General features: G+C 35.4%; 1 protein-coding gene across 14 annotated transcripts in view; it reads left to right on the forward strand.

The window, feature by feature from the left end:
- Nucleotides 1-5,337: 5,337 nt before the first annotated feature.
- Nucleotides 5,338-26,952, forward strand: part of Pcmt (Protein-L-isoaspartate (D-aspartate) O-methyltransferase) — a 99,212-nt gene continuing 77,597 nt past the window's right edge. For 11 of the 14 annotated variants that reach the window (XR_014132183.1, XR_014132184.1, XR_014132181.1 and 8 more), the window contains exons 1-5: nt 5,338-5,475; nt 14,150-14,317; nt 17,752-17,888; nt 19,056-19,160; nt 26,126-26,246. Coding sequence is in view for 9 of the 14 variants with exons in the window: in XM_081765017.1 (XP_081621143.1) it covers nt 14,188-14,317; nt 17,752-17,888; nt 19,056-19,160; nt 26,126-26,246 (493 nt within the window). In the remaining 5 variants the exon portion in view is untranslated. Of the gene's footprint in view, nt 5,476-5,498; nt 5,621-14,149; nt 14,318-17,751; nt 17,889-19,055; nt 19,161-26,125; nt 26,247-26,952 lie in introns of those variants that run through there. The other 3 variants (XM_081765013.1, XM_081765012.1, XM_081765015.1) reach the window with 3 other exon arrangements.

Consider the following 26,952-nt stretch of genomic DNA (forward strand, 5'->3'; position numbering starts at 1 on the left):
CATTCATGCACTTGTGGATATGAAAAAAAAGAGAGAGAAAGTCAATACTCTAAAAAGCAAAAACAAGCACACACACAACACATAAACGATCATTTAACATCAGGTCGATGTAACAAGGGGGAGGCTGGGCAGACTGTCAAGGTCGCGTATGTTCTTCCTGACACACAAACCCGAAGTGAGTTGTCTGCTGTTCAAGAACGGGAAGTAACATACAAGACTATAAACTGAAAACAATAACTGTTTCCAATAGTACACGTATTCTAATACTGAATAAATACGTCAATTAAAGGATACTACCAATAAATTATTTCCTTATTATATTGTTTCGGTTCTTATTAACATCAAAATTATACACTTCCTATAATGTTTTGTAAAAAAAAGGGATGGGATGGGATTCGATGTGGTGTCAATATAATAAAATAACTACGACTCCGCCACTCTATCCACCTAACCACGGAAGCTAAGTTGTGTTGGCTCTTTTTTTTTTTTTTTTTTTAAGAAATAATCTTCATAACCATGGTCCGTATCGCTTCGAACCTTAAGATAAGAGTTTTTCTGTTTAATTCTATATTTTCGTACGACATCTTAGTTACAGAAGCTAATTTATATTTGGCAGGCAATCTACACGCTAGGTTTTAACCAATAAATGCAACATTTTAGTCCACTATCCAGTTCCTTGATCCAACTCCTCGATTCCCCTACTGAATTCCCTCCGCAATTGTGATCTGCTACTGAAAAAAATCCCTAGAAATCATCGTTGCCAGTATACACAAAACCGAGCATAATTTTGTTTTTTGCTTATATTTTTATTATTTTATTATATTTTTTGGAAATATCTCCTTAGATGGATCGCTTTCTATTATCTCCACATACTAATAACTGAATTTTACCCATAAACGTAAGGAAAAAGGAATAAATGCGAAAAATCTTGAGTTACAGTATACGCGCAATTTTTTTGCGCATGGGAGTACATGCGTGCGTGCAAAACTGTTTGAGTTGCTCTTTCATTTGATATAATATTTATAATTGTAAGTTAATTGTAATAGATAATACAAAGTTTCAAAACCCTAAAATTAATTTTGAAACACCCTGCTTTACTTCAAATTGTGTCGTCCTATATTCATGTCTTGTATTTACATATCATCAGGGCCGGCCCTAGGCAATTTGTCACCCCGTACAATGGCATAATTTTCCGCCTCCCCCTTTCTCCAGAAAGGACAAATCTTAAAAGTCATAATTTAAAGTATGCTACTCCAGTATGAACAACGAAGTGGAGAGGGTAAATGCAGTCGCACTCAGAAAGGCTTAAATACTTACTAAAAATGCAATCCCGTTGTGTCTGTTTTTTTCTTTAAATATTAATCTATTATGTTAGTGAAAGATAAAGCAAACACACCTGCAGAGGAAAGATGGTAATTCTTTTTATAGAATTCAATATCGAGCTTCAATCTCAATGTATCAGTTTGCAATTCCAGTGCAACTAGCTCTTTTATCTTTATTTCTTGATTTTTCTTCTACATCTGTTAACATTTTTTTTATAAAAAAAAAAACTTGTTTCTATCTTCAATGATAAGGAACTTGTTTCTGACAAAAACAAGACTAGTTGTCATATCAAAACTGTGATAACTGACTAAATGGAACAGATATTCGCTACTATTCGAGAATTGAATTCTTGCATTGGACAACAATCAAGCAATTTGTGCTCGGATTTATTCGACCATTTGCTTTAGCATTGTCCATGTTACCTTAAACAAATGCAACCTAAACATAATTTATGAATGTAGTATTCAAATAGGTCAGCTTAGTAAATGTAACTACCATCATCATGAAGTCTGTTTCCAACAAGAAATATTTAATTTAAATAATATACTTATGACAGATTTTGCTGGACCCTCCAAACTTGCCGCTCCATGCAAATGCACGCGTTGCATATCTTGTAGAGCCGGCTCTGCGTATCATATATATCTAGTCGGCAAATTATTTATATATATGATATTTAGAAAAATACTATTAGGCAAATTAGTATTAGTTTTTACCTTTAGACAAGTTATTTGAATTTTATACTCTTCGTGACATTATTTTCGTACTTATTAGAGGTCTGCTTTCACGAAAAAACAAAATTTTATTTCTACTTTTATTTCTTAGTTGATATCCATGAAAATGCTCAAACCCGAATTGTTAATAGGTATGGTATACAAGTAAATTGTAAAATATTTGTAGCATATCAGTATCTACCGTTTAATTTATGTTGCATTTTACGGTGATTACACCTACATAAAAATATTTCATACTTAAATAGACGTAAGATGCATTACAAATGACTATTTAAAAAAAAAACAACGAAATTTAGAAAAAAACGAGAGGCAATGTTTTTTTTCTAAAAAAACGTAAATTTCTGAAAAAATACGAACGGTTTTTTTCCTATTTTACAACACTAACCTGGATGTCAGTCAGTGTAGTATCAATCTCAAAAATTCAGTTTAACTTCCCACGTTATGCTCTTTAGGCAGGGGAGACGATGACTAATTCAAGTGAATGACAATGGAAGAATTGGTGGAAGAGAATGTGGAAGGAGGGATAAATTTAATGGTATCACTGCAGACACTTTAAAGCTTGCTTCTTTAAATTAGTCGTCCCCAAGAGCAACCCTCTCTGACCCGCACTCACTGTTGCTGTCTTCTTAAGCAACCACTTTCTTTGTCGGGAGCTGAAACTGCTCCAGTTGCCTGTAGATTTTACTTGGTTGAGGAGCGCAATCTTTAACTAATGTTCTCTTCTGGCTGTATCCACTAATCAGTGCTGCTATTCAACCGGTTTGCTAAAAACCGGTTGTTAAAATACTTAGAAAAATGAAAGTGAAATCTTTAAGTTTTACGCCCCACGGTTATGCGTAATAGGCTAAAGGAGACGGTGATAATGAGTGAAATGGTGGAATGAAGAAAGTGGGAGGAGATGGGAGAACCCCGAGAAAGTCCACGCACATGGTGTTTGTCCACCACAAAACTCGCTGCGCGCGAGTTGGGATCGAACCAAGGACCCCATGTGCCAGAGATGAACACTCTACCACTGAGCCACCGAAGCCCCATAAAATATTTGAGTTCCCAGAACCGTTTGTTACACCCAGATATAACAGTATATTTTACCTAGTTATACCCAGGAACAATAATTTTTAGTTTAACTATCTTTGTTATTAGAAATTCTAACAGCTACAATATTTAACACATGGGGACTTATTCGGAGTCGCTTTAACGAGTTATTACTGCATACTAAAGAGTTTGACTAACATATGTTTCCTGCAGTTGGTTCCAGCAACAAATCTTAGCATGGTATGGTGGATTTATATGCTAGTTCCAGCAAGAAATTCTAACATAATTTGGTGGATTTTATACTGGTTCTAGCAAGATATTATAGCATGTTACGTTGGATTTTATGCTGGCTCTAGCAAGAAATTCTAACATGTTACGTTGGATTTTAACTTGGTTCCACCTAGAAATTCTAGCACGTTATGCTGGATTTTAATGCTGGTTTTAGAAAGAAATTATAGCATGCTTTGGTGGATTTTATGTTAGTTCTACCAAGAAATTCTAGCATGCATTGGTGGGTTTTATGCTAGTACTAGCAGGGAATTCCATCACCTTCTAGTGGATTCAAATGTTACTTACGAAAGTCCTGTATCCCTATCCTACGGTTTTCTTTTCATGATGCTTGCATTATGGGATAATAATCTTTTCAAACCAGAATCCCCTCTATACTTGAACTTATGAGTAACAGTCGATATAAACTGAAATCATTGTACCAAAAACTATCGAGACTCTAAACAATATTGAGAACTTGTTATTTCAAGTAAGTTAAAGCCAATTGTACTTACATCTCAATGCTAAGAACACTTTTAAAAATTCAAAGGTATTTTTACACAAAAAGTCGCAATCTGTTTGCCAAGCCTCTATGTAAATAAACTTTCATCTCTTAAAATCGTAAAACAAAATATATTTTCTATTGTAAAATATTTTACATTTGAAGATGCATTTCTACGCTGTATCGTGTAAGTAAAATACATCGTGGAATAGAAAATATTTTACTGTCAAACATGTATATTGTTTAGAAATTCAAGAGTATAAACGGATTTACTAGAGGTTTGGCAAACAGTTTGGCTCCATCTCCGTTTGTAATTTTACATACATACATGAAAATAAGTATAGGCGCATGTATGTAAATTTCAAAATTATCTAATAGGCCCTATCTAAATACATAATCTGTGTAGATATTACTATATGCTCCATCGAAGCGGATAAAAGATATTCCATACACTTGCGACCAAATTGTCCAATACCTTATGGAATTACAACATAGCCTAATACTTTACGTAATTAAATTTTCAGAGAAAACATTTCCGTAAAATGTGAAACAATATTTACACACCCACGTATAAATTTCTTCCCATCCGTTCACGATGGAGCACATATACAGAATGCGTCCATATTTAGTCTGTGATTTATACACTTATAAAATTACGTTATCAACGTCATCTTTATTAACTCAAAATTTTTGAGTTTGCTGGAATATTATATTTACATTTTGAATAATGTTGCCAATGTATGTGTCATGATCTCAACTGTTGGAAGAGCGAGAAGGGAAAGGGGAGTCCGCAATCCGGCAACGCTGCCCGTGATGCTTTACATCTGAAACACACGATAGATATTTCATTTCATCAAGTTTTGAAGACACTGGTGATATACAGGGTGCATAAAACGTCAGGGACCATATGCCAATTGCATTATGAGTAAAGATACGAAGAAACAGAAAAAGAGGAAGCTTGTTGGAAAGGATTCAATGTGCCCCAGGTTCCCTCGCATAATTCAGTTAAACAGTGACCTTACCAAACAGCTCATGTGATTGTAGAACTTTCACTATTTTAGATTGAAAACCACCTATTCCCAATAATCTTTCTCCCGATTTTTCGTATCCTTTACTCGTAACAGAGTTGGCCTATGGCCGCGGACTTTTGGTACACCCAGTGCTTGAGGCCCCGACTTATGCTTTGCGCTATAAAAAGAATATACAAAGCATTATGTATGATAATCAAACAAATATACAATATGATAATAAAAGATATAAAATCTTAAATATAACTTTAAACATCACATTTCTCTGACGTTTAACAATTGACACAGGGCTCATTCCGTATCTGCCCCCGCAAAATATTCGATAGGCAAAGCAAAACTTATTTAAAGTAATTATAACTGCAATGCTGATTATCACAAAGTAAAACACAGTTTTTTCATTTCTTTGAAGCAAGACATTATACGATAAGACACACGGCTTTGCAATGTATCAACTACTTTTATTCACGGACATGAAATGAAGCCTTGACACAAAACGACGAATCTTGATAGTCAATTATTTACCGTTTAGTTCATGAAGTTCATCGGCAGAGGAAGTTGTGCGTAGAAATGAAGTTGGGGAGGTTAATAACAGGTAAGGTAGACGTTTGTAATATGCGCTAAAATTTTGATTGAAGTATATAATGTAAGACATGGTGTGTGCCACAGCATTTTGTAGAATGTTTATGTTATTTTCTTGATTAGAGAAGCAAGCAGTATGATCAACTAGCAATAAAACAGTTAGTACAAGCTGCAAACTGACTTCATGCGATTATGATTATATTAGAATTTTGTTAGTTCTGTACAGCACTTTTATTTCCTAATTTCAGCAATATACAACAGAATGTGAAAGGCAACAGAATTACGGTATTTTAGTTACATTGATTCGTTCTGAGCGACAAAAGTGGACAAGTTTTTCCTCTTGAAGAGTTCTGGTAAAGTTGTAAACAACACCTGTATAATTATTTCAATTGCTTTCCGTACTTGCAACTCAGTGTAGATGAAGAAGTTACTCGATTTAGAATGATTTTAAACAGTAATAAAGACACGAATACAAGATTAAGTGAGTCTTGCAGTAGTACACTCAAGAGCAGTAATGTGTATATGCAGTTGGCATGTTCTTTTGTTAATTTCTACGTATAAGAAAGCACGATTGATCGAGTCATTCAGAAATTGACAAAAAATTAAGTTTTATGAAATATGTGCGAAATAACAAGAACATCATAATTGAGTTTTACGTCCTTATACAATGTTGATGTGATGAAGAGCGGAACTTTTTGTTAAGAAAAAGTAAGCTCTAAACCGCGGTGGGAGCTTGAATTCGGTGCAGATGATGGGCGGTTAGGCTATCATGCAGGATGAACCCTCATACTGTAGATCCTTCCCTACCACGCTGTCTCACCTCCTAGAGCTAGATTGCAATAGCACGCGGTAATAGTATACATGAGAACCCCCTGTCTTCCGTGCGCGAGGATACTTCATATTATATATTTATACGTTACCAAATTAAATCACTGCGTTGTCTTCATTATATGTGCTTAACATTCTATTTTTACTTTCTAGAATAAATTTTGTTGATTTCGATTCGAAAAATGTTAAATATTTTTAAATTTATATCATGATGCAGACCAAAATCCTTGTTGCATATAATGTAATGCGCTATAGCATATAAAGTACAAGGGCAAATAGGTACGTTCTTTTTTATTTTCGTATCAGTGGATAAGTAAATGAAGGTGGGTTTGTTACCCCCTTTCTAAGTTCGTAGATACTCAATGAATAATCCCTAAAAGTATGAGCGTCCAGCTTCTTCTGGAACTCAGACGGTCTTACGTATACTATATCCTAGCACGCTACCGGTACTGCCTGTCTAACAGAAAAAGTTTAATGGGACACTAAGCTGTGAAAAGAATTATCGATATTATTTGCTACGTTTCCATAGCAACCAGTTTCTCTTATCACTATACAAAGCAGTTTACGAAAATGTTTGGAGAAATAAGTTTTATTTTCGATACCGGCAAATGAATTTGTTATTGAAACAAATGTGTAGGCACAACACTCGAAATAATTGTTGAAAAATTATAATTCTTTCACTAATTTCCTTATTCTCCAAAAAATTTATACCAAAAGGCGGACAGGACAATGTTCGGCTTAGAATAGATTAAATTTAAATGGGCCACTAGAAGTAATTGTTATACAATTACAATTCCTCCACGATTTGAGTATAAATACAAGATCCAAATGTGCGATAAAACCACAGTGCAAATAAATCAACGTGTGTTAAGTGGCGACTAAAAGGCACAAATGCTAACTAACCAAGTCGGGGCAGGGCGAAGTTAAGTCCGCGTGGTAGCGCGGGAGTGCTTCCGAAGGGAGCAGGCGCGTCAACGAAAATAGTAAAAACACGTGGATTTTTTGCAGTGATACGAGTTCCTATTACGGTACACTTGTAATGGTATCACACTAGTTATGCTGCTCTTGTAAACATAGAATATAGCTTTTGTATACTTTGCAGAATTACTACGCCGGCGGAGAATACACTCGCTTATTTTAACCGTCGTATAGCACTTGTAGTGGTTTTATACTAGTAACCCTACACTTGTTAAAAAAAAAAAATGTATAACTTACTATTTGATTCTGCGGCCTGTTCACACATCAGCTCCCCACCACCTCGTTGCTCTAGTGGCTGTCGCGCGTAACTTTTTTTTTTTTTTTTTTTTTTGCGCAGAGTCCCGAGTTTCATTCCTGGTGGATGAGGCTCAACAATTTTGAACGCATCACGGTAGCTTGGATTTCACCTTAAACTGTAGGTAGCAGTCTCATATAGCCTCATAACTACTGTCGAAACTAGTAAACTGCACCCAATCGAAGATTGTACTAGGGATGGTTCTGGAACGATTATTTGCAAAAGAACGAAAATTTCAGTTTTGTAAGGAACTGGGTTGACTTTGGTTTAGTCAGAATACATTATTCATTCAATATAGTTAACGGATTGGGTCACTGGAATCAGTTGATGGAACCATTTGACGGAACTGAACAACAGAGAACAGGCGAGTGAACCCAGTTGATGGGTTGATATGGATGGAATCGGAAAAGAAAGCAGTAATTCAGAACGGGGACCATTGCATGATGAAGCAGCAAATAATGAACTTACTATGCATTCTAGAAACAACTAAATCTTCCTCCGTTTATATGTTCGATGTTTTCAGTATGTCATGTGATATGTGAGGGAATGTAATTTCTTCAGTATTTCAATTGAAATTGCTAGACTTGAAGATGGAATGTAGTTTCTCGGCAGTTTGCATAGAGAAGAGGGCGATGAAAAGTCAAAGGTCCATTTGCAAAGTAATGCTAAAAGAAAGCGTCCATTTAAACAATGTTTTTTTTTTTTCCCAGTAGATTCCGTAGAAACTAAAAATAGGCCATTAACTTTTCTATGGGTTAGTTCCAGGATGCTAGAAACTTGCAAAATTTCATTACTGGATGTGCCTAATATCTATGACGTGTAGAGCGTGTCCCATTTAAGTGACATGGAAACGATTTTTTTCAGATCTCCGTTAAACCCCCGTAAAAGTTGGAAGTTTTTATTTTTGGTCATTTACTTAGATAATAACACATCAATAACCTACAAACATAAGAAATCTCAAGTTTTTAATTCCAATTTCAATTACCTAAAATATGAGATTAAATGTTGTAAAATATTTTATGGGAAATTTTTCCATCCACTCTTTTTACCTTCTAAAAATGCAAAATATATAATCTTAACAATTTTTCTGTTGATTTCTCTCCTAAAGCTATAAGCATGCCAAAGTTGAGTTTTCCACCTCAGTCGAAAGTATCCGTGATTTTATGTCAGTGAGTCAGTTCACGTAGCTTTATATATTAGAGATTAGAATTTAAATGGAATATATTCTTGAGACGCTTATTTAATTTCAGGAAACCGATTCTCGCTATCTGTTACTGTTTTGCTCTATGGCAATCAACATTAAAACAGGAAGGAATTGATTTCTGCTACTTATAGTTTGAATAGAGGGTGAAAAGAGAAGATAATGATACTTATTCTGAGAACACTAAATTGATTTCCAAAAGCGCTCCTCGTTATCTATGACCGTTTTTGCTTTACAGTGGTCAACGTAAGAGCCTGAAATGGTTGATTTCTGCTACTTCCGGTTTGAATGCAGTAGCGTCATGTCAGATTTGGCTTGGGGGGGGGGGGGCAAGACCCCTTGATTTAAGTAAAATTTCGCGTTTTTCACTGACTTACTACTATTCAGGGTGGAAAAAAATCATGATTTTTTTTAAAAAAATCATTTTTGTTGATTTTTTTGATTTAAATCGATTTTTTTGATTTAAATCAAATCTTTCTCCTCGTATAATACAAGTCGCGAACTGAAGGAAATGCATTAGGAATTAGTATTAAATGCTAATTATGCCATTTAAGTGAAAGTATTGGGGTTGAATTTTGAATTATCCCCAATCGTTAACCTATATCAATCCCAAACAATGTTTCTTAACCCTTTTAAATTGTGGCACTTTTTAAAGGTGAATTATAGACTTTCAGACAAGCAGCTACAGCATCATCCCTATTTATCGTAGGATCATGGTACATACATCACTGTCTTTAGAATAGAACAGCTTTTGAAACGGTAACATTCACATTTCCCTATCATGTCCCTGAAGCGGGAAATTTTGTGAGTAATCGGCATTTTTTAAACTTTTTTTAAAAAAATTTGATCACCTCTGGATTCCCCCTGTGTTAACGCACATATCTCAAAATCAACTGGGAAATGCTAAGGGGTGTACTAAATATGTGTACAAAATTTCAAGCTTCTATCTTGAGTAGTAAGGGTGAGGAAACTATTTAACAATGGGCTAAGAACATTCCCACAATGCCCCAGATGACCCGGATCTAATATAAAAATTTCCTCAGACATCCCTATTTATCCTAGGATCATGATTTGTACATTATTCTCTTCAGAATAAAACAAATTTTCAAACGGTACACTTCAAATGTCTCCATCATGTATTTGGGGCGGGTAAATCACGAAAAAAGGAATTTTCTGTTAAAAATATACATATATTTTAAATTTTTACCTCTGTGGACACCTCCCCCTGTTTTAAGGCAGAGATCTGAAACAAATCTGTAAAATACTGAGGGGTGCACTGAGTAAATGTGCAAAATTTCAATCTTGTAGGTGCAAAAGTAAGCCCGCGAAAAATAATATTCCCCAAATACCCCAGATTCTCGTATAAAACAGGATCTCAGGTAACAGTTTCCTGAGACATCCCTATCTATCCTAAGAGCATAGTACGTACATCGTTTTCTTCAGAATAGAACAGCCTTTCAAACGGTACCATTCATATGTCTCCATCTGAGGTGGGACAATCACGGAAAAAGCTATTTTTTGTTAAAAATATCCTTTTTTTAAACATTTTTGCCCCTTTGGACCCCGCTGTTTCCACGCAGAGATCTGAAAACATCTGAAAATTATTAAGGGGTGCACTGAAAAATGTGCAAAATTTCAGTCTTCGGAATGCAAAATGTAACCCGCCAAAAAATAATAATAATACGCATAGCAAAAAATATCTTTTTAAATTTATGACGTCATCACACACTATGCCTCAACGCAGAATGGTGTGAAAGCATATGTAACGTTTTCTAAAATGCTTTCAGTCTTGAAGAAAACAAAGTAAAAAGCCTTATTGGTACTTTTTTAATCGAATAATGAAGATTCTACCCTATCACCTAAAACTGGGTGATATAATTTAAAAGGTTAGGCATAAAGTAAAAAGTACAGCAACGTTTATCAAAATGACACTTTTTTTCACAAAAGTTACTGATATTTGGCAGAAGCCTATTTTTAAAAACTCAGAACTAGCTTGCGGCATGAAATACATAAATTTCGGCTAAAGTTATAAAATTAACAAATTATTATTATTTTTTTTATTATTTATTTTTTTTTTTTTTTTTGAGAGGGCATAGGACCCCTCTAAATACGCCCTATTATATGGGAACAAACAAACAGACACGCACAAAAAAGAATTTTCGTCTTAAATGTGGATGGTGATTTTCCCGTTGGAACAGTTAACGATTTTAAAACCCAAACCCAATGTTGCGAAAAGAAAAAAGCAGGATTGCTCCGTTACCTATTCACAACGGGATTTTCCCTAATCATCCTCTGCATGACACTTGTTTTCATACTTCACTTGAGTCTCATTGTATTATGATTATTAACTTCCATAATCGAAATAACAGAACAGAAACGAGATTTTACTTATTTTCACTTTAAATTAATTTATTTCGGAATTCGATTTAAATCAACGATTTTTATTTTAAAAATCAAGTGATTTAAATCTTGATTTAAATCAGACTGATTTAAATAAATCCACCCTGCTACTATTCTGTTGATAAAATCTATACAAATCTCAAACTCAGGGGGGGGGGAATGCCCCTCCCTGCACCCCCTAAATGACGCCCCTGTTTGAATGTCACCTCCATAAACAAATCCGATTACTAACTTTTAATCCTCTATATTCTCATCAAGATTGATGGTGATCCATAAAGTAATTCTTGAGTTTTTTTTGTATATATATATATATATATATATATATATATATATATATATATATATATATATATATGTGTGTGTGTGTGTGTGTGTGTGTGTGCCGGGCGGACGGAGACTGCAGCTGGATAATGACGCCTTAAGAGAGCTGTTGCAACAAATCCGCATCACACCATTGGAGAATTAGCCAAGGAACTTCAGAGCACCCATTTGACTGTTTACTCTTATAATATATAATGTGATATACTGTATTGTTAGGACCCTACTATTCTACTGGTCCAAATAACCTTCAACTAGTGTTTAGGGTAAGCGTCAGTGCGAAAAGAAGGAATGGAATTTTCTCACATTACTGCTGTTATTGTGGAATAGGTCAGATAACTGTAAAGAAAGAAAGGAAAAAAAAAACCCTACTTCATCTATGAATAAATGTAACTCATGTTGATGCATGTTGTAAGATAGAAAGTTTCAGTTTCGTCCTGAATCACTCTGTATACGTAGTATGTTGAATAACTTCAATTTATGCGTTAGTAAATACATCTGTCTTTACATTGTCTTTAATTATGTTTTAATAAGAAATTTCAAAGCAATTTAAATTTTCCCACGATTCAAAACTAGGCCTTTGGGGGAGGGGGCACGATGGTTCAGTGGTAGAGCGCTTACCTCTGTTGCGTGGAGGTTCTGCTTCGATTCCCGGCCAAGTAAATTTGTGATGGACAACATTGTGTCCGTGGGTTTTCTCCAGTTACTCCCGTTTCCTCCCACTTTCTCATTTAACCAAACTTTACTTATCGTTCACTTGCCTTAACCATCGTCTCCCTTTGCCTAAAGGGCATAATCGTCGGACGTTAAACTATTTCATTTTTTTTTTTCAAAACCAGGCGTTTTCCCACCAGTTTTAACCAAATCACTTTTCTAGGGATTTTAAAGCGTGGAGAGGGGAGAGTTGTATAAATTTTGTACCTAATAAATAATATATGTTACTTGAAAAACTAATATGTATTTGCTTAGTTACTTATGGAACATATGAAGTACATTATAATATAACGAATTACTTACCTCGTTGTGTTCGTAATATATGGTGATAGTAATTCGTTGTATAGTCTGATTTGTTTGTAAACAAATAAGAGTTTGTAAGTTATATCCTTAGAATGTACTTACAGGGTGTCTATCGGTCACGAATGTCACGAAATTTAGCTTTTAGGTCACGATTTTTTTTTTTTATTTGTACAAATAATAAGTACAGACTGAAAACTTTTGTTCTATAAAACATCAACATTTACCATCAAAAATATCTATGGTCGGCTTTAGAACGCTACCAAATTGCTAGCAAAGCACGCTTCTATCGCATGCATGAACATTCGGCCTAATTCGCACCCAAATTCCCTCTTGAGAATGTTACGCAATTTAATGGCTTGGTAAAGAACTGGTCACGAAATTTCATTTTGGAATTTTAGTAGACACCCTGACTTAATATTGTGCCCTTGTAAAACAGTGATAAATTGCTGAAACTACATCACGAGGAGGTGGTTTGAATACAGTAAACCTACCATTGAACGGAGGCGAAAAGGTCTCTGTCCCATCCATTTGTGTATGCGTACGAATTGTGTTATCAATAAGGAGTATTTAAAATAGAATATTATACTTTAAATTGTTCACAATTTGTTCTCAATAATTTTTCATGCTCTTGTCGCTAAACATTGAGGATAGACCATAATTGGTTTCTCTGATGCCTGCTGTATATCTCTATCATCATGCTGACGAAACAGTGTCATAGCCAGGGAGATAAGAAGGCTTAGGGCCTCAGATTTTGATACTTTTGTATTGTTCATACTTACTTAACTAAAAATTTCGCTAAATGTTCAACAAGGTTGCCTTTTATCTCAATATTTCAAACCAAATTTCCACATCATTTAGCTTGATGTTTAAGGCTGGCTATGCTCTGATAGCATGTGAAATGCATTCTTCCTTATTTTTCTGTAATCACGAAGATCCTCTGTTAATTTCTGAATAAACAATTTCGTCTCGATATTTACAACCTTATTACTAGGAGGCGGAAGCTCATGACCTAAAAAATATGGCCTAAAAATGCCCTAAAAACATAGAAGAAATGACGATTAAATTTGTAACTGTAACTTTAAAAGAATCAAACATACCAAATCATGGATATTATATCTGCGAAACCAGGAAAGAATGACGTAGTTTCTTCAAGTGTAGTAGTGAGTTTGATTTTATATGAAAATAACAAAATGAAATATAAATTTAAAGAATTTAATGAATAAGATAAATAACAGTACGTTTAGGCACAACCACGTTTATTGAAAGACTGCATATTGCTACGAAAGACAGCAAACACAAAGAGCTGATGGGAACTGACGCTTGACGCTGCGCGTGCACACGAATGTATCCGAAAGTTCCTGTTCGAACAAGCATTTACAGTGACGCTGTTGTTCCCTGTATTAACCATTGCCTACTATAATCGCGTCTTTCAAAAATCTGTTCTAAGTGTTCGTTTAAACAATTCCTTGAATCGAGGTCCGATCCATCGAGGGTTTACTGTATGTATATGGTGCTTTTGTCAGACTTTAATATTATTCTATGTATGGATACATGCAAATGTATGAACGTGCTTTCTATGGGTTATAATTATGAATGTAGATGTTGTTTAGTGTTAGATTGTAGAAATTTTCTTTCTATCATGCATTCCAGGTTGGGTGACAACTGTATGCTTTCAGATTCCTTAGTTTATGAATCGTTTCATCACTCTCCTTGCTGTAGGTAGCTTGTTGTACCTGAACCTGACGCTTATTCAACGCTCCACAATGGCGTGGCGGTCGCACGGAAAGGATAACACCGATATGGTTCGAAGTTTAAGATGTAAGTTCATATATATTTGTACTTTGAAATATATTTGTTTTATTGTTATCTTTATGTCATATTATGATTAATATCATTATTATAGTTAACAGTAAAAATATGAGATTAAAAGACTATGATTTTTGACATGTGGTATGTCTCTCTTGTGCCCGGGAACTTTGTAGCCGAAAATTATGTAAAAGATTGTTCCGTATACATATTAATGAGTTCGATGCGCCTGCCGTCTGCAAGCATGAACTATAATATAGGGCCCACATATAACGTGTTAGTCTGTGGCTTCTACCAGGATCCGGAGGAAAGTCTGTGCAGCAGCGTAATGCCGCTTAAACTGAGCCACTGCTGAAAAGGGAATATTTATGTCCCTTTAGGCAAAGGCCACATATGACAAGATTATGAAACATTGTAGGGATCAGAGCGAGTCTCTTTTTCAGCTAATAGTATCTTTTTTTTCTTTCTTTTTTTTTCTTCTTTTTTTTGAGAAAGCCTTTAGGCCTTTTTTTTTCTCTCTCTCTCTCTCTTTTTTTATCATCTCTGCTTAGTCAAATTGTTTCAATCGTAGCCAGTCTTCTGAAAAATATCAGTGATTAGATAAAAAATAATAATGATGATGAATAGAAGACCACATAATGCAGGATAAATATAGTCAATATGTGTGGAGGTTGGTAGATTTTGTCTCCCAGAAGGGAGGTGGCAAAAAAAAAAAAAACTTTTGTGTTTGTCTTACCTCTTTTGTTTACTATGCAACAGGTTATCAGTTCTTAGTATTGCACTTTGTTTATTTTTTGCGACATCTTTATATATCTTTTGATATTTGTTTTTTGAAATTTCTGTAATATGTAAAACAACATAATTCATTTCAAAAATATGGTTATATTTCAGAAAGCACTAAAATATAGAATTTGAACTGCACTTCGGAGTAACTAGCTCTTACACCTCAAAGAAATGTTGGAAGACGTTGGCTCTTCACCATACGCACGATACTACAAATGTTGAAGACAAGAAATGGCTACAGGTTATCATTACATATTAGTCAGGTCTCAGGAACTAGATTGTTAGAAGACATCTTGAGACTTTCTTCACTAGAACGGTGGCTCAGTGGTAGAACGTTCACCTCTGGTGCATGGGATTTTTGGTTCTATCCCGCTCACGCCAATTGAATTTTGTGGTGGACAAACACCGTATGCGTGGGTTTTCTCGGGGTTCTCCCGTTTCCTCGCCTTTCTTCATTCCACCATTTCATTCATTTATTATCATCACCGTTTCCTTAAACCTAGCCGGCATTACCATGGGACGTAAAACTTCAAGATTTCATTTTTTTTTTCTTTCTTCACTGGAAAAGCTGATGCATTTACTCTACATAGTTTAATAAGCAGGGTTATCAGCAATGCCATTTGTCTTTAACCAATATGCCGATGATTGACTTCGATGGCCCCAATGTTTTATAACAACATGCCCCATCTCGTTCCAATTTCTAAGAAAATGACTACTTGGGGTCATAATGCTTATAAGCATTACCAACAGTTTCTGGAAGAACAGCGTCTAACACAGGAAAGAAGTGGCATGCTTAGGGAAGAGGGAATGAAGTTGATAAAAGCAGAAGAAGAGAGTTAGGAAATGCTAAAAGAGCTGAAATGAACATAGAAGAAATGGAAAGTAAGCTTAATGAAATTATCAGGGAGTACAGTGACACAAAAGGATCTCCAAATTCTTTGCTTTGTGAAGCCACAAATCGACTTCGAAAGCTCTTAAAAAGGAGGACTTCGAGGAGGCACAAATTGCTCAAGGGATACTAGAAAGTGTTATGTCTTTGAAAGAAAAGGAATGCGAAGAGCACAAGGACATTTAATCTCTTCAAAAAGGTGACATCGTTGTTTAATGCACAGTCAAAGAAAAGTAAAATTTGCTCAAATAAAAGTGCTTTGTTTTATCTTTTTATTTTTTTAATATATATATATGAAAAAGTCAATCGCCATTCAGTACCAGAAATAAAGGGTTTTATAGTTGAAGACTATGCAACTGAGTTGTCATTCAGCTTTCTTTACAGATATGTTTAAAAATTAAAAACAATCATTTGTCAAAAATGAGGATATTCAAATGTAGTTCTTTTATTTCTCGTCTTAACCGGCATCTTGGTCAGGGTAAATCAGTAAAAAAATTCAAAAAATGGCTACAGTTTTAATCTCTAAATGACAGAGTAAATTTGTGAAATATCTTATCAGAGACTAATTAGTCTAGAAAGAAGCTTTTTTCAATGTGATTAGGTGCTCCGATCCGTGCTGTTTCGGGACAGTGTTTTGGTGGTCTTAGAAACGTTTATTTATGTCATAGCAAACTGTGAAACACCCACAGAGATCCGTGGGGAAAATATTGTCACAAAAGTAACTCGGAAAAGGATTCTAGTGAAAGGTGGCTTACGAAGAATATCTATGTTCACAAAAAGGAAGAAGGCCTGGAGGGTTTCATATGTCTTTTTATTGTGTCAACAGAATCATTCATGAATGTATTGAGACTGCTGTGGTATCATAAGGCTTGCGTACACTGTCCAACCTCCACACATCACTGGACAGAAAACCAACTACAGGGAACTATAGACGCATTTAGCAGGTGGTAAGTAGAAATGTGTTGCACTACAGTTTTCATTTACCTTTTTGGTTGTGGTCAGATCAAAACTATACAAAGAGATCTAGCGATTTGCCCGCTCTGCACTCCCAAGTCTTCCCTATGGAATTGATGGTTCCAGGTTGACAAAAATGAAAACCTGGACTTCTGTACTTCCAGTCAATTACTATGAGCACCATTTTCCACATGTATGAACAAGACATTCCAAATTTACACATAGATAAGACGTCAAACCACATCACTGAAAATCTGTTCTTTCGGTTTTACCACCAAATGAAGCATTATGCAGGCAATAACTGATGTTCTGCTGGAAGACTCCTGTGATTTTTTTCCTCTTTTGGATTCCCCGTTTCCCTCAATATCACCGTGTCTGAACTATTCGTAATTTCTGGAAAGATTGCAGAGAAAACTGGAAGAGAATACCTATGCCTATTCTCCAGTGCATTCTTTTACAATGGAAATAACGATGTCAAGTGCTTGTTCAAAATGCAGTACCCAGTCAAACAACTGGCAGCGGCAAAGGATTTTCTTTAGGTGGGTACGAGTCAGATTTTTCTTCGTGTGTCTGGAACAGACTTTTGTGTTTGTATGCCACTTCTGATTGAGTATTTCTATAAGAAGTTTCCTTCACAACTGTTATTGTTACACATGTTTTGTTAAATTATACGTAATTCAATGAGAGGTAAATAAATAAATTGTAAAATTTGTATAGTAAGTTTTGTTAGTAAAGAATATTTTTTAATTAATATTTTCAAATTGTGTGTAATGTGCAAAAAGGAATTACAGTATATTAAGTTATTAATAATAATTTGCAGTGAACGGAATTATTCGCAGTCGACGCGTAGAAGAAACTATGCTTGCCGTTGATAGAGGAAAGTACGCAAAACACAATCCTTACATGGATGCACCGCAAAGCATTGGATATGGTGTTACAATCAGTGCACCTCATATGGTAAGTTACCTTATTTATATATGTATATATTTGTGTAATAGTAGAGTCGAAAAATAATTTCTTCATCGTTCGTAAAAGACTTAGGCGTCTTCATGAACGTGCAACCGTTACTGTCTTCACTTCGCTTGATGAAATGAACATTAACGTTCACGCTTCGCAGACCTAGGTTCAGTTCCCAGAATCGACCATCGTAACATCTACACAATTCTTAGAACATAGAGTGCAGTTTTTCGTATTCATTTTTTCCTTATAGATAAGATTTGGAGAGTGCCTATTGGAACCAGTCATACGAAAGTTGAAAGAATTGTTTTAGAATTTTCTAGCTTAACAGACCAACAGCTTAACAGTTTTTCCTGATATAATTTTAAGCTTAGTATTTGGTTGTGAAAGAAGCATATTCTAACCTGACAAGCATCTTGATGTTAATAGCCGGAAAATGTTAATAGGATAGCTTTCAAAGTAGTGGAAGAAAACGTATTGCTTTCGGACCTGTAAGCAAATTATCCATTAAGGAGTCCTTCATTAATAACAGAGGGACTAGCTGGACTTCGCATCTAAATGATCTACAAGCTGCTAATGCCTAAAACGTACAGTCCGTAGCAAAAAACCTGCAACATGAGCATGTAAGTTTATTGTGAAACTACGCCTAACAGCGCAGGTAATCAACATAACGTCTAAGTGGTACGAATCACGCAGGAGAAACCTCGGTGTCCTCCTCTGGACATTTCTTTTGGAACAAAAGACTTCGTCGTTTCACAATAAACTTACATGCTCATGTTGCAGGTCTTTTGCTGCGAACTGTACCATAATGTAGCTAATGTAATAATTTACCCATAGGTAAAACGTACAGATTCATTTAAGAAGCTCGAAACTGTGAATGTGATTTTGTCCTGAAGTAGTATTACACCAGTAAAAAGCTTAGATTTTTCGTTCCTTTGAATTTGTTTTTGTAAGCGTAGGTGTCATGTCCTACATGCAGGTGCAAGTATGGAGCTTAGAAAAAAAAAAAAATTCTTTTAAAATCATGATTGTGTCAATTAGACTACCAAATACTAATACAATATAATTATTTTCAAATTTAGTAGGCTTTTGTTCAATAACTTACAGTTTTCTGTACAGTAGCATATTGCTTATGGGTTTCGATCGTTTATATTTATTTACTTCTAGCACGCTCACGCCCTCGAACTTCTGAAGGATCAGCTTGTTCCAGGAGCAAGAGCGTTGGACGTTGGATCGGGGAGCGGCTACCTCACAGTCTGCATGGCTCTTATGGTAAGTACAATGTTCGTAATGCTAGTCCAGTATACTATTACATAGAATAACCCATTTGAGTTGATGAATACTCAGTTCAGTATACTTCTATCAGGGATCAAGCCCTGTACAACACATGAAAAATCATACATAAGTTAGCTATGTGGCAGTCCATTCATTAATAATAATAATGTGCGTTTGCCCATAACTTCAGAACAAATTGACCAATTGGAATATAAATATCAGTGTTGTACACAGAATCATTTATCAGTACAATAAAGGAAACTGAATTAAAATGATCACTTGGTTCCAAAATTATTGAGAAAACAGAAAGTGAAATGAGTATACCTATTCTTGCTAGTGCAGGGTTCGATTTGTTAATTTACCAGTGTGTGTTTGGGGGGGGGGGGATAGGTGGATCACAATGTGTAGTGCATTTGCATATACATTAGGGGCAGTGGGGCTTCAAAGTTGTGAGATGGCCAAAAATATTTCCTGGAACCTCCTCTAATTAGAGTAATATTTTATGGTCAAATTTCAAAATCTAGCTAAACAAAACATTGAATTATCAAAAGTAACAAAACAATAACAGAAAATGTAGTAAAGATAGAATAATACAATATGTACGTACACTCATGTCCAAATTATTGTCGCATATCTATAACTGTATTGTAAGAATATAATTTGAGAATGATTTTGCAGGATACTTTTAATACTGATACTATGTGTATAATCGGGAAATGTATATTTGTGGTAAATTTCATAGAAAAAGAACTATAAGTACGAAAATTAGAATGAGTAAAACAAGATGTTGCTAAATGTACAAGAAAGTTTTATTTTCGTTTTACTGTTCTTATTTACTGCTCTTTTGACATTAAATTTGTCACATACATGTCTTTATCGATTATACATGTACTAATATTATAAGAAATACCGGGCGAATTCGTTATCAAATTATATTCCAAAACAACAAATTTATAGACATGCGACAATAATTTTGGACGTGAGTGTACATACAACAAACTAAAGTTTTTTTTTTTTTTTTTTTTTTTTTAAAGAAAAACATTACTTACGTTTTAGTTGAAAAGGCGAGATGCATGTGAACATTTTTTGACATTTCTTGCTTTCCTGGTAGGATTGTCTGTAGCACTGTGACGCTTCAATTTTATCCACATTTGTATATTTAAGTTCCTGAACAGCTGGAGGCATGTAAGAAGGATTATTCTTGTACAAACGAAATTCTTTCACTACGAAGGAAACACCATTCATTGACTGTTTCAACAATTTGGATAATCGAGGGATGGCATCGTCTCCGAAGAACACTAGTTCACTTTGATAAACAGGCCAAGAAGCAGGGTTTAACACAGAAGCATCAACGAAAAAGTCTTTATTTGGAAAACGGGAATTTACGTTGTCTAAAAGGGATTGAAGAAATTTCAATTAGAAAGTGTCAAATTTTGTTTTATCACTATCAGTAGGCTTAGTGATAGACACTCCTTTGAATGTGTTTCTTTACTCTAGTTCATTAAGAGCATTTCTTGATCTCGGGAGATCAACAGTCTTTAATTGATTGATATATACCAATTGATTTCTCGTTTGGCTTCAACTGCAGATGCACTTCTGTTCTGCAAACAGAGCGAAAGACCTTTCAAAATTTCAAGAACATCATAGATTAATATAAATTTCCCGATAAATAACCAGCTGGTTGGCTTCTTTACTAAACCCTCGAATTTCTATCTCTCATGCACCGGACGGGATGTATCTTTACTACATTTAGTCAAAAGACTGCACAATGCAATGTAACTTTCCTACAGTGACCGCACAGAATTGAATGAAGATGCAATCCAACCCTTCAAACACACGACCCAATTTCAGAATATTTGTTGACAGTTCGTCTGATAATAGTTCTTGGGCTAAGTAGTCTCTGGTTTTTTGGGCTATGAGAAAACACTGAATATAAAGCATCCATAGATGCTTGCATATGATACACATCAGAGACAGATTTAATTACATCTTGAACTGTAAGCTCAAGTTTATGATTCATACAGTGAACCACAATTAAGTCGTTGTTCAACAGTTCATGTAATCGTGTTGCAACTCCATTGTAACAACCCTGCATCACTGCGGCGCCATTTATTACTAAACCAACAAGGTGATTCTTCAGAACGTTTTCCGTTATGCCGTGGCTAGATAAAATTTCGAAGAAGCTTCCTAATATAGCTTCTGCTGTAGTTTTGTCAAGTTCGACAATAATAATAATAATAATAATAATAAAAAAAGACACGCACACACGCAACACCTTCCAAAACTAAACACCTTCCAAAACGCACCACCTTCCAAATTATCATACAAGATTTATTAGATGTTGTCGTGCTCTCATCAATTAAAATACTAAAATTTTCTCCTGACTCCACAATAAACTTAGCAAGACTTTTTTTCATCTCCTCGGCAATAAAAATTATCATGTTTTTGCACGCATGATCGGAGTATAACATATTTCGCACGGAAACCCCATTTAATTTCTGAAGTTCAACCAAAAAAGAATGTGTCAAGATAGACAGATTTTCGTTAGCAATCATATATGCAGTGCACAAGAGTGCTGCTGTGTTCTAATTTTTTCTTCATTTTGGAGTTGCCATAGACTCGTGCTTTTTTGTATGGATTCGTCAATGTGGTGTTTCTTCCGATTATCCATTATTTCCATGCACTTGAGGTGGAACTTGCATCTTCCATGATCACCAATTTTGTCATTAAGTTTCTTGAGATTAGTTACAGAAACACCGTCTATAAAAGCATTGTCGATACGTACGCGTTCCACACTATCTACGTTAAGAGATGGAATTTAACTGTACACGGAACAAATAACTAATTTCAGTTTGTTTATTGCAACCGATCTGCTCTTCTTCCAGTTATTAAAACGAGATAATTCAACACAACCACGGACATTTGCACTACTCTCGTTTCCCGACTGTGAAAACGATACTATTAGCATCACATATAGCACGTTTTTTTGCTGGTGGGACTTCTATATCAGTATTTACTTCATCAGAAAGTTTTACCTTACCCGATGAAGTGCCTTGATTTTTGCTGTTGTATTTGGCGGTCTCTGTTCCTGTCGGTTCGTACCGGGAGCATAAAATTACAATATAGTTCGTTGTTTCTCCATTATGACGGCCGTACGTAAATGGTACTGCAGACACGCACTTTAATGTTTAAGATTAGTTACACGAACACAAATGTTCAAAAATTATACACACGCATAGGTTTATGATTTCATAATAATAATAATAATAATAATATAAATATATAAGAAACTGCCAGAATGTGGATCGATATAAGGAAGTGTTCGGTTTACACCAGTGTAAAATGCACTCCGCGCAAGAAGAACGCACAGCTACCATTAACTCAAGACGAGAGAACACTAGAGGGCTCATTCACATCTAACTTGCTGCGAAGTCCTGGCCCTGCCTGCTTCTTTTCTTTTTCTTTAAAGACAAATGGAACCTATATATCTCTTCGATTGTTTGAAAATCCAAATTAACTGAAGTGGTGTATTGTTGTCAATTTAACTCAGGCCCCTATGAGGCTACGACCGATAGAGGGAAGCACCTATGTTTTCCTACGCCCAACGAGCAATAAAACTTGATGTCTCAAACGCTTCTGTCACTACGACAGTCGCAGACGAAAAACAAATATGGCATTGACCTCGCAAGCGCGAATGTGTAGTAACTTGAATTTCCTCAATACTGGTAATTTTCCCCACTGCCTTTATTCCTTCTCAACAACCATTCTATTCTAGTGATAGTGTAGATTTCCAGTGTTCTCCTGAGATCAAATTTTCCAGTTCCATTCCTTTATTAGCTATTTAAAAAAAAAAAAAAAAAAAAAAAAAAAAAAAAAAAAAGACTACTGTAGATGACAACACAGACTTGTATTCATTCTTGCCTTTGGTTGGGTAGGCTGTAGGATCCAAAATTGCAAACATATGTTGACCGCAAGAGCAATAAACATTTCTTCGTTCTGTATTGTGATGCACGGGGAAAACTCTGGTCCACTTGCGCTTTTGCTAGTACCTCAGTTGTTTCTTTTCTTGTCGGCGGAAGAAGAAACGCATTATTGGTATATTGATGTCCAGTGCTCCAAGTTTTAATGGATTGTTTTACCATCAAATCTTTCCCTTCATCTTTGCTGACAAAGAGGAAAGGAACCTTGCAAATATACTACAGACCTTGAAACAACACGCATCTTTGGTTTTGTTTTCTTGCAAGATTCATTTAAAACTCCCCAAAACGGTATTTTTATCGAGTAGCTAGCGCAAACAAATACAGCCTCATGTACGGGAAAGAAGAAAAGGGAAGTGAGACAGAAGAAGCGTCATCCAAACTTAGAAAACAGAATACTCTAAGAGAGTGATTTTAAATATTTTCCATGATAAAGGAACTATTTACAGAGAGGGGAAAACCACTATCCCTGGTTGGGATATTAGCTAAACCAGAAGCCGGGATGATTTTTCCAAAGGGGGGGAATCCCAGGCATCCCCCCTACAAATCGAACACTGTGCTAGTGGCATATTGTTCGCGGAACTGCGGTCCATTAAAGTAAAGCTCCGTGTCCGGGCGTAATTGTGGAGCGTTAAACTGAAAGATTTAACTAAAGTAAAGCCTCACAATGATTGTATCAGGTCAAAAATTGCCAATTTTTCGTGGAAATTTTATTATTAAAGAAAAGAAAAAGAAAAGTAATTTTTTTACGATGAAATAGCACAGTCAACAATCTGAAAGCGTTGAAAGTCTGCATTATACAGCGTTGTTGGTTATTATACATTGATTGTAATCTGTAATGCGTTTATGGAATGTAGAAATTTGAGTACATTCTGACATTCTGGTTATGTAATGTAGAAGTCTGTGTGACTCCCAATATAACAAGAGGACGCATTCAATACATAACTACCATTATCACATACCAATTCTGATTATATGAAGTCATTGGGATATTACTTACTATACTATTTTCTGACTCAAAATATCTGGTTGAGTCATAACTGTCCATCGAGTTTTGATTATTTTATGAATTTGGGACAAACAACCCTCTAAAGTTGTATCTATCGTTTTACTCGAGTTAGAGGATAATGCAGTGAGTAGTTGGTTTCATGCTTGATGGGGAGTTTAAACCAACGGCACTGGCAAGTTATAATTGTAGTTTTCATAATACAAGTAAAGCCCTCGATTCTCTAAAGAGTCGAATCCTTTAACGAATGCAGAACTACGTATCTCACAGTTCAAAAATGCACCCAATTATACGATAAATTTATTAAAATACGACACTTTAGCCATTTAATGGCTAAATCTAGCCATTTTCACATGCTGTTTGCCAGAAAAATGTAGTTTCGCTATACCTATAATTTTGGACAATTCTATACTCGTAATTGCTAATTTCTAGTTATTTATCTTTTCCATATTTGCCAATCAAATCTTCTTTAAAAATATGAATAAAAATGATAAAAATAAAACTTCCTTCAGCAGTAATGCTTACTTACATTTCAACTCCTCAATATATCTTACGTATATCTTTATCGCTTACGTGACACGTTGTAACGGGAAATCAAGATTTCGGGTATTTCATCTTTCAATACTAATTTCAGCGCTTGGTTAAACCACATATTAGTGTTTCGAGGGCATTTTTAGATAAAGTTGTGTTGTGGTAGATCAAGGATTGCTGATTGATAGGCACTACAGGCTTTGGAGAGCCTTGGTCTCCCTAATCACTCTCCTCCATTCTCGGTTCTCTGCTTTTCTTATCTAAATCTTAATGCCTAATTTCTTTAAATCCTCTTCTGTGTCGTCTATCTGTCTTCTTCTGGGCCTTCGTTTTATCTTTCGTGCATCTGGTTTCCCTATAGACGCCTTCTCAACCGTTCTACTTTGTGCATTTGCTGTATATGTCCTGACCACCTTAATCGTCCTTGTGGGCAGGACATATACAGCATGCCCACCTTAGTCGTCGTCCTTACAATTATATTCGATTGGCGGTATAAATTTCCCTCTTATTGACTCATATATTTTTCGAAGGATCTTCAGTTCATCCATGTATATATTACTGCAAAAATCGGGAACAGAGAAAGGATTCTAGTTATATTTCATATTTCTAGTGAATGATGCGAGCCAAGTATTCTGTAAATACTTTAAACGTGAATTAAGGATAAACATACTTGATTTGAGAATGTCAGAAAGAATATTACAATACTTTAGGTATGTACAGTAAATGTACCTTACAGGGAACAGGTAAGTTGAGGGTCACCATCAGAAATAATTGCTCAAATATTACAGTTTTTCTCTTATTCTCTCCTAAAAACCTAACTTTTATTGGCACCATTCCACAAACCATGTGCAGATTTACGGCACGAACAACATGCCTGCAAACTTAAAATGCCATTGAAACGATTATTCCTGAGAAAAACCACCCACCAACAGGTGCTAGGTGGTCACTGTTCCGGTTCAGGACAGGATGAAGCTGATGAGAGCCTCAGTAGCGTGTCCGTAGGGAACAGGCGTGAAGCAACGGTGGGAATGCGTGTCAAGGAAAACCAGTGCGAATACATGCGTCGACCTGTACTAGCTGGTCATTACAAGTTAGGTTTGCATTACACTGAGCTGATTTTGAGTTTAACGTCCTGTTCAGCAGCGAAGCTATATGGGACATAGACCTACTGATTAACGTGGAATCCGAACCATGAGCTCCTGCCGGGAATAGGTTTGCATTACAGTAGCATAGTAATGAACTATCATTCTTAGCGTCGTTTCTATGTTCGCAGATGATGTACATGTTCTCAGCCTACATAAATAAGTTATTTAAATTTTACTCTTACTTTTAAATTAACAGAGTTTTACTTGTAAATTTTAATAAATATATCCTCTATTCTTAATGCACAGCTATCAAATTCAGAATCTTGGTTTTATAATTACAATAAATTCTGTTCGATATTTCAGGTTGGCGAGACTGGGAGAGCAGTTGGGATAGATCATATTACGGAGCTTGTAGAGTTCTCTATTCATAACGTGGAAAAAGATAAACCAGAACTTCTTCAGTCCGGTCAGTTAAAATTAGTAGGTAAGCTTTGGAAGATTCATATTTCGTTAGAAGCTGTATACTCGCAATAGTAAAATAATTTCAATAGAGAAGTAATTAATATTACATACTATATCTTCTCCCTGTACAACGATTCGCTCTTAACCCTCTTGAAGTCGGTTTTCAGTAGGGATGGGCAAAACCGGTTTTTATAAAAAACGAAACCCGAAAACCGACATTTCGGTTTTCTCCAAAAACCGGTTCGGTTTTTCACCGAAACCGGTTTCGGTTTTCTCCGAAACTGGTTTCGGTGAAAACTTTTCGAAAACACATAAGACTATTTCTGTGGAAATGGATTCGGTTTCCGGAGAACAACGAAACACCATTCTGGTCAGAAATAGAACAAATTTTGAAAAAAAAAAAACGGAATCGGTTTTGAAGAAAACCGAAACCGGATCAGGTGAAAAACCGAACCGGTCTTGGAGAAAACCGATAACCGGTTTCGGAGAAAACCGAACCGGTTTTGAAGAAAACCGAAACCGGTTTCGGTGAAAAACCGGTTTTTGTGCCCACCACTAGTTTTCAGTCATTCAGACTATGTGGATTGTATCATAACTTCTGTTATGCTTGGACAATCCAGTGTCGAAATTATTTTTTTTTTTTTATCCCTTATGGTTGAATTGTATATTATATGTGATACATAAAGAAAATTACCGATTTATCAGTCGCACTTTTTTTCACTCTTTGC

This window comes from Thermobia domestica, chromosome 7, assembly GCF_964235325.1.
Source record: "Thermobia domestica chromosome 7, izTheDome1.hap1.1, whole genome shotgun sequence".
NCBI lineage: Eukaryota > Metazoa > Arthropoda > Insecta > Zygentoma > Lepismatidae > Thermobia > Thermobia domestica.